Here is an 8,924-nt window from a genome sequence, read left to right as displayed (position 1 = left end):
CTACATGTAGGGTTGTGATCTTTTATTGAGTATAATCAATGGTGACAAAATCTTCAAAAAATAAAAAAAAATAAAAAAAAAACTTTCTTTTTTTATATTTTGTGTACATTAAGCATATTTGATCATTTTTTGAGATTTTTTGTTCTTTTCAATAAGTTGTGTTTATTTGTTTTTTTTTTTTTTCTAATTTTATTTTTAGATGTTTAAACATTAACAAGTAGGAGATGTTATTTACAACTAATTAATATGTGAAGCAATAGTCTAGCGCCTTGGATCGCCTTGTGTTTTTAAAACCAAGTATCATTAACATCAGAAAACAAACAAACAAACAGAACAAGATTCAACCACTTTGACGAATCAATAAGCAAGCCAAATGCCCACAAACATCTGTAAGACCAAACAGGCCATGTTCGATACAACAACTACTACTCAGGTTTACCTAAATTTGATAAAAGATGACTTTTAAGCACATAAAAGGATCACGAAAGCAGATGTTCAAATGTCATCATCTTCGCGATAAATGCTTTCCGCCATTTGCCAGACCTGTAAAGCGTTGTCTTCAGCCACACTAGATATGACCCACGGTTCATTCTTGTTCCAAGAAAAATCTGATATTTTTGCCTTATGACCACCATGAGAAAACAGAAGCTCAGGCGGGCCATCCTCCGCTTCTCCTTCCAGTTGTTCATCTCCAATCCTGCAAAAGGCAGTAGAACATAGCACATTTTGACCATGGTTATTAACTTTCATTTCGTACATTTTAAGGATCTTAAGTTCAGTTTAAAAGCCGTAGGTGTACCTATTTAGATCCCAAACCATCAACCTTCTGTCACCTGCAGAAGACGCAAGCACAGTTTCATGGTTCGGGTCCCATTCCACCTGGAATACCTCTTCCCTGCATAATGACATCATTTATATTATCCATGCATCTCCATTACATAAGTGTTTCATACATTTCATAACTAATGTTTATGTATTCAAACATGATTAATATCACACATTAGCATGTTTAGGTAGCAACTTCTTATATTATTTGACCTAACTGTAACATTAGTGAAATTAAACAGCTAAATAAAAACCAAGGTCAAGAGACATACTCGTGACTACTTAAAACATGCAACGGTGAAGTCAGCTTCCGCATATCAAACAGACCAACAGTAGTGTCTGAAGATGCAGTAGCCAGGACCCACTCGTTAAACGGATTAAAAGATAAGTAATTAACCTGAAAAAAAAAACAGTTAATAACAAAACATAATATTTATGTAAGATACGAACACACGGTGTTGCAAAAAGTTAGTAGAAATTGCTTCACCTCTTTATCATGAACTACAACAGCTTGTTCATGTTTATTTGTGCGCAAATCCCAAATCATTAGCTTGCAATCATCACCAACGGATCCAAACAGACTATCATTCATCAGATGCCATGATACATCTTCAACCACACTTGTATGATCCTACACAAACATATTGTATTACTCCTTAGCAATTAGCATAATACCCTGAAATCAGATACAACTATACAAGTAGATAAAACTTTACCTGATATACATGTGTTGCATCGAGAACTTTATTGTCAGGCATTTTGGACACATCCCACAAGCAAATTTTGCAATCATTAGAACCACTCAAGAGATAACCCTCTCTAAAAGGGTTCCACGATAGTCCATAACCTTCTTTGTCATGACCCCTCAATCTAACATCAGGTTCACAAGAACCCCCTTCATGATCTAAAGGCTGCTTTGTAGTGTCAAACACATAAATTTCAGAAGAGCTGGTTTTTGCTGCAATGATTGAGGGAATCTGTGGCATACACCTCGCACGGTTGACCTCACCATCAACATGTATCTTCTGAATAACCTCTACCTACAAATAAATCAAACAACACATCAGTTATAATCAGAAATTAGCAATAGATGGCTCTCTCAGGTGTCTCTAACTGATAGCAATATGAGTAGTTTCACCCACTTTTCTCTAAGTTATGCTGTCAAATTTACAGATTCAGTATCACGAAGTTATCAAATCTCACATATAACCCCCTAATAACTAACAGATCACTACTTGCCGCTATATATGTGACCCGCAAAACATTCTCATTTCTTTCTACCAAACACACAAACCGGTCAGTAATTTCGTCGAACAGTTGGCGTGCAATACAAAAGCAAATCATTTTCATGCCCCACAATAACATACGTTCAATATCACATTAACAAAAGTATTTCGTGTATCGACCAGCATTGTTACATATCAAACCTATGATAATCCAGTCAGTAATTTCGTCGAACACTTGGCGTGCAATATAAAAACCATAGCACTTTTTAGCCCCACGACAACATATGTTTATTAATTTTGTGCATAAATGTATTACATGTCTAGCCAATGATAATTATTCCTGTTACAACTAACAACCAAAAAAAATCAACTAACCTTAGGGATTTTTGGATTATCCAAATTGGTTTCAAGTGCCGATGCAGGGTTAACCGGCAAGTGGGTTTCTGCAACGAGGAGAAAATTAGGGCAGTCATCGGAGGTGTGGGTCCCAAGGATCATCTTGTGAAGGGCGAAAGAGCCGTCGGGATACAACGAGGGCGGTGAGGGGAGCCATTGGACGGTGAGTGACGGCCACTCGAGAGAGTGAGAGATGACTAGATCGTACAAGAAGGGTGTGTTCTTCCTCCAGACGCTGAATTCCTCCTCCACTTGGTAGTCTTCGCCGCCGTTGTCTTCCTCCGTTGCCATTTCGCGCTTCTGGTTTGATGGTTTTCCCGCGTAGAGTTAGGGTTAGATATATAGTGAGAAGGAAGAGCGGGAAGTGTTGTGGGGGCAACTGTAAATGGGCCTTGAATCTTGATGGGTTTGAGAGAGCCTGGCCCAAATCAAGGTTAAGGAAATGGGTAGTGATCCACATAAAGAGCCACTTATCCGTGGATCCTTTTGTCGGGTATGAGATGGATTTTGATAATTACATATCATACTTGATTATAAAACCATATTTCACACCCGATTTTATTTTTGGATATTCCTGAAATCATACTTATTAGTTCCACGGGTATACAACGGGTTTGTGGAATACCCAATATCGTATAATGTGTTAGAAACTAACCATTCGATGTTTACTACTTGAAACCTGATCTTAAACTTATCAAAGAAATGAGTTGAAATATCAAATATTCAACTAGGCTTTCATGTATTCTTTAATTTTGATCATTTTAAGTTTTTAACAAATGTAACTACTATTTATTATATTTTATAAAACATGCAGTGGGCAGAACGAGGATGTGCTTATTGGAGGGTCATGATTCATCATAATGCTCTTTTATCTGCTTGTTACAACTAGAGGATCCAATTCATGTTTTCTTTTCTATAAAAGTCTTAAATTATATATAATTATGTAAACCAGACAATTCTCGTGACGGGGGATTGGCCCTATGTGGTTTCACCTTGTAGAAATTTATAAAAGTAAACTAATAAGTAATATCTTAGTTTTTGTTTTTCATTTCTAGTTACATGAGTGTATGAAGGGTATATTGGTCAAAGTAAACCATGGATAAAGCACCCTTACGTGGCATCCAATGGCATAAGCCATATCCCATTTCTCCGGATACAAAATGAGAGGCCCAAACCTTCGAAAACTCAACACCAATCATCTACCTCGTCACCCCATCATTCACTCACCCTCATCAACCACTCAACACTTTACAAATCAAATCCAACGGCTCCCTCCACTCACTTACTATACTCCTCCCCACACCCAATCAACCCAACCATCAATTTCAAAAAGCCTCAATACTGATCAAACTCATACTCATTTCGGTTTTCACCCGCTCATTCATTCTCCAGTTGCAATGGCAAAACCAGTTTCCATTGAAGTTTGGAACCCAAATGGCAAATACAGAGTTGTTAGCACCAAACCCATGCCCGGTACTCGCTGGATTAATCTGTTGGTTCAACAAGATTGTCGTGTTGAAGTAAGCAGTTTGATTACTGTTTATGTTTTGTATATTTTGTTGGTTCACTTTGATGTTTTTTGTGATTAGATATGCACAGAGAAGAAAACCATATTGTCTGTTGAAGATATCATTGCTTTGATTGGGAATAAGTGCGATGGAGTTATCGGTCAGGTAATATATACAATCTGTGATTATTTTAGTGAATTGTTGCAACAGGGGTGGTAAATAGATTATTATGAGTTTTTTTTTTTTTTTTTGAAAAAGTTTAACTGCAAAGAAGTAAAAAGGTTGATGATGTTGGTTTTATTCGATGTGTGTGTTTAGTTGACAGAAGACTGGGGAGATACGTTGTTTTCGGCATTGGCTAAAGCAGGAGGGAAGGCTTTTAGCAACATGGCTGTCGGCTACAACAATGTTGATGTCGATGCAGCAACTAAGTACGGTGTTGCTGTTGGAAACACACCTGTGAGTTTCGTTCTTTGGGGTCAATATTAATGGCAACATGACGTTTTATTCACTCGTGTGCTTAAAAATTGAGTTTCTAGGGACAAGTGGATCCGTTTCAGCTTCGAAATCGGTCTCCATGTTTAATTGATGGAAAAACTAATTCATACATTAAACTTTATAAGAAAATATAACCAAAAAAAAACTGATTTTGTTTCTAGAATTAAGAAAATTTAACTAGTATCATGTATGACTTTTGAAAGTCAAGATATAAAATCCATGGATGGAACATGATGTAAAAAGTATAAAGACGATAAGATGATCCGTATACTGGTGGTATGATGAATTGTTATCAACTATTATTTATAACTATACTACGTAATGTAATGTGACGCACAATGTCTATCTACATAGTTGCAGTTTCTTTAATCCGCTAAAATAGAGGCTTTCCGTGCCAACTGTCTATTTACAATTATTTTGTCACTGTAACGGATTTGTGGGCATAGTTTATCATTTTTGTTCTTTTCTCGAACTGACACTTGGGAATAAAATATGCATAGGGTGTGCTTACGGAGACCACAGCAGAGTTAGCAGCATCGCTTTCTCTTGCTGCCTCTAGAAGGATTGTTGAAGCCGATGAGTTCATGAGGGCTGGCTTATACGATGGATGGCTTCCTCATCTGTAAGATTCTGTGTTTCATATTCACCAAAACATACCATGTTACAAGTTATAGATAAAGAGATATATCATATATTTTTTTTACATTGTTTTAGGTTTGTGGGAAATTTGCTCAAAGGACAAACTGTTGGTGTGATTGGAGCTGGTCGTATCGGATCTGCTTATGCTAGGATGATGGTAAATCTTTGTTCTACACTTTAAATCCAATGGTTTTGAAATTCAGTTGGAATTCAAATGAGGTTAAAATCAACAAATATATGGTTATCAGATTGAAGGGTTCAAGATGAATCTAATCTATTACGATCTCTACCAAGCCACACGTTTGGAGAAGTTCGTTACAGGCATGTCTTACTCAGCTACTCTATTTTTTTACATTTTTTTTAAGTTTTCGCTTATAAGGATAAGGTTAAACAGGGAAAAGTCTTTTTAATATTCTATTTTGCTTTATTAAAGAAGTTAAACTATAAGTGTTTAGTAGTAGTGTTTAACTGTTTATAACCATACTTAATATATTAATTGTTTATGAAATTAAAAAAAAAAAGCATTTGTGCGTCAAACCCGTTTTGACCCATTATACAGCCAGTATAACTTCTGTTACAAACAAATAATTCTTCTCTTTACAACAAAAGCTATTAGCATGATGGTTTAAAATGTAAATCACTTATTTTCATTTTGCTAATCTAATAGAAGTGAAGAAGATACGAGGAAAAATTATGGGATCTATTAGTTATTTAATTGTAATCATATATGAACTAATATGTAATTAACAATTTGCAGCTTACGGTCAATTCTTGAAAGCCAGCGGAGAACAGCCTGTTACCTGGAAACGAGCATCATCAATGGATGAAGTTCTTCAAGTAGCCGATGTGGTAAAAAAAATCTTATATGTTTTTCGATAATCTTTTTGGTTTTTTCATAATGTTTTATCTATTTGATTTTTTTTATGATGGTCACATAGATAAGTCTACATCCAATATTGGACAAAACAACTTATCATCTCATCAACAAAGAAAGGCTTTCAAAGATGAAGAAGGCAAGTTTACGTTTTCAAATGTTTAAAAGTTAAACCTACATTATATAATCTGTAACTTCATATAACTGACATATTTAAACATATAGGAAGCAATCCTTATAAACTGCAGCAGAGGACCCGTGGTTGATGAAGAAGCTCTCGTGGAGCACTTAAAACACAATCCTATGTTCCGAGTTGGTCTTGATGTTTTTGAGGATGAGCCATACATGAAACCTGGCCTAGCTGACATGAAAAATGCCATTGTTGTCCCTCATATTGCTTCTGCATCAAAGGTACAGTTTTTCAAAAAAATAAAAAAATATATACGGTTTATTAGCTGCTAATAAATGCCAAAGATGATTATTTATATCTTGAGTTAACTTTCCTAAATCATAATACTTTACGGTTTATGCAGTGGACTCGTGAAGGAATGGCCACACTTGCTGCATTAAACGTAGTGGTATGCGACTTCTTAATATGTTATACATATAAATTGTTAATGATTTTATTTGATTCGATTTTTTTTAACTGAATGTGACATTAGGTAGGCTGGTTAAATAGATAACTTGTTACATTGCATATTCATATAATCATATGAATAATACTTGTATCCATTTTTTTCTTTATTTTGAAAAATAGGGAAAAATAAAAGGGTTCCCAACTTGGTCAAACCCGAATGCAGTTGACCCGTTTTTGGATGAGAATTCATCACCCCCACCAGCATGCCCGAGCATTGTCAATGCTAAAGCACTAGGTAATTACTAATTAGCTTCCTTCTTGAAACATGGCTCTTTTATCGTCTTAAAATGAATGTTTCAGACGCAAAATGCGTGGAGACAAATATAGAATTTGTCACGCTAAGCACCATTTGAGTTAGTGTTTAAGCGATTTCTATGGTTGATAAGTTGCAACTTCTGATGACTATTTTTTAATACAGGACTGCCCGTTTCGAAGCTCTAAAGATTGTCTAAGCTTCTCTTGGATTAGCATTAACAACCTTCAATTGTCGACGCGTGTATTGTTTATGCTCGCTACTCTGTGTGTACTCGTACAAGTTAAACTGTATTCGATATATGGTTAAACTGAAAAACAGAAACAAGAAGATAATATCAATTTCTCCTTTTGTCTACCCAAAAAAACATATCTCTATTTCTTGAAGTGTGGAGTTTGTAAAATCTTTATATATGATGAATATAAATAATCTTGACATGCACATTATTATATCAGTTTTAGTTATATTGTTTAAAACTTTCATAAACACTCATTTAGATGTGTATATAACAAAAAAATTGATACACATGTTATTTTCATACTTTTAATTTCTTATATTTTTTAAGTAATAATTTTCTAGCAGTTGTATCGTCAAAAAGGTTTAATGATATATTCAGATATATTTTTTTAAAGAAGACCTAAGATTAGAATATATCTTATGTTACATTCTTTTAAAAACAAAATATTTTAACGAAACACATATATAATCCTTGATTTTTTAGATTACTTTGTTTTTTGTTTTTTTTTTTTTTTTTTTTGACAGGTCTTAAGGCAAAATACACGATATATATGTGTGTGTGGTTTTATTATCTTAATGCACATTTATTTATTTTAAATATATAAATTGGAATGAAGAAAGTTTGATTAATAATTACAAATATTAAAAAATGTGGGCACCAAATTGAAATGCTATAAAGGTATTAGGCCATCCGTAGTCATAAAGCCCCTTGTGGGGCGTTATGCGACACGTGTCGTGTCACGTCACACGGGGGCTTTATGGGGCGTTATATCACTAGAGCCCGTAGTCATAAAGCCCCTACCCATCATTACCTATTTAATAATTTTCAACTTTATTAATTAATATAAAAAAAATTGCTTGTTTCTGATTGGTGGACTTTTGGAAAGGAACAAGAGTAACGGCGGCATCACCATCGCGCCTCCTCCATTTTTTCCATCGATAGCGCCCTCCGTAGCGGTGTGCCGGCGCTATGCCGGCGCGAAGAGGCATACCGCCCCATGCCATGCCGCCCACTACACATCCCCTTATAATAAATAAATTTAATAACCAATTGAAAGTTTTTTTATTATTATAAGTTCATAGGTTGTTATAGAAATCGTTCATGTGCTATGCTCCTTTATGGATTTGAAAGCTTTTTTTTATTATCAAGTTCATAGCTTATTATAGAAATCGTTCATGTGCTATGCCCCTTATGGATTTGTAAAAAGTCATAGATTTGAACCTTAGGGGTGTTTGTTTTTTTTTTAAGAAAAACCTCTTCTGACCTCTTATGTCTGTGCCGCGCAGACCATGCGCAGACGTTTAGCTGGCAGACCGTTTGTTTTTTAGAAGACATTTCATTAAAAAATGTCTTCAAACCTCTGCGCGTCCTCTTCCCCACGCAAACATGGTCCAATGTGTTCCCACCTCTTCCAACCCTCTCCTCCTTATCATCCATCCTCTACAGAATCTCAAATTGAAAACCAATTTCATCTAAATCCCCTTAAAATTGAACATATATACCCAGTACCTAAATTGCAAAATCAGATAAAGATCTCATATCCACAAACCCTAAAACCCAAATCCCTCATAAGTCGTATATAAAAGTAAGGAATTTGAATGACAGAAAAGTAAGAAAGATGATTATACATTTGAATGACAGAAAAACAGACTGCAGACCTTTTGCATCTGAAAAAACAAACACCACCTTAATGTTGACCAAAACATAAACGCGTTAACATACTTTGAAAAAGTTTATTAAATCTATGTAAAATTATTTTACCTTTTGTTCTTACCCTTATACTTAAGAAACAAAACTAAAGACTTCCAAGGCTCTAACTATTCTCCATCT

The 8,924-nt window shown here is 35.0% G+C and overlaps 2 protein-coding genes across 2 annotated transcripts; one reads left to right on the top strand and one right to left on the bottom strand.

The window, feature by feature from the left end:
- Nucleotides 1–321: 321 nt before the first annotated feature.
- LOC110921273 (WD-40 repeat-containing protein MSI3) lies at nucleotides 322–2,769 on the bottom strand. The gene is made up of 6 exons (XM_022165565.2): nucleotides 2,427–2,769; nucleotides 1,542–1,865; nucleotides 1,313–1,456; nucleotides 1,098–1,222; nucleotides 800–895; nucleotides 322–697 (listed from the first exon to the last, which is right to left on the bottom strand). The coding sequence occupies exons 1-6, from the start codon at nucleotides 2,736–2,738 to the stop codon at nucleotides 496–498; spliced, it is 1,203 nt and encodes a 400-aa protein (XP_022021257.1). The 5' UTR covers nucleotides 2,739–2,769; the 3' UTR covers nucleotides 322–495.
- Nucleotides 2,770–3,590: 821 nt separating this feature from the next.
- On the top strand, nucleotides 3,591–7,297 carry LOC110921272 (glycerate dehydrogenase). The gene is made up of 12 exons (XM_022165564.2): nucleotides 3,591–3,967; nucleotides 4,037–4,120; nucleotides 4,274–4,414; nucleotides 4,954–5,075; nucleotides 5,168–5,249; nucleotides 5,341–5,413; nucleotides 5,850–5,941; nucleotides 6,031–6,105; nucleotides 6,192–6,377; nucleotides 6,500–6,544; nucleotides 6,724–6,838; nucleotides 7,022–7,297. The coding sequence occupies exons 1-12, from the start codon at nucleotides 3,608–3,610 to the stop codon at nucleotides 7,042–7,044; spliced, it is 1,398 nt and encodes a 465-aa protein (XP_022021256.2). The 5' UTR covers nucleotides 3,591–3,607; the 3' UTR covers nucleotides 7,045–7,297.
- The last annotated feature ends 1,627 nt before the right edge of the window (nucleotides 7,298–8,924 follow it).

Source organism: Helianthus annuus, chromosome 17 (assembly GCF_002127325.2).
Source record: "Helianthus annuus cultivar XRQ/B chromosome 17, HanXRQr2.0-SUNRISE, whole genome shotgun sequence".
NCBI classification, from domain to species: Eukaryota; Viridiplantae; Streptophyta; class Magnoliopsida; order Asterales; family Asteraceae; genus Helianthus; species Helianthus annuus.
This window is presented reverse-complemented; position numbering and strand designations above follow the sequence as displayed.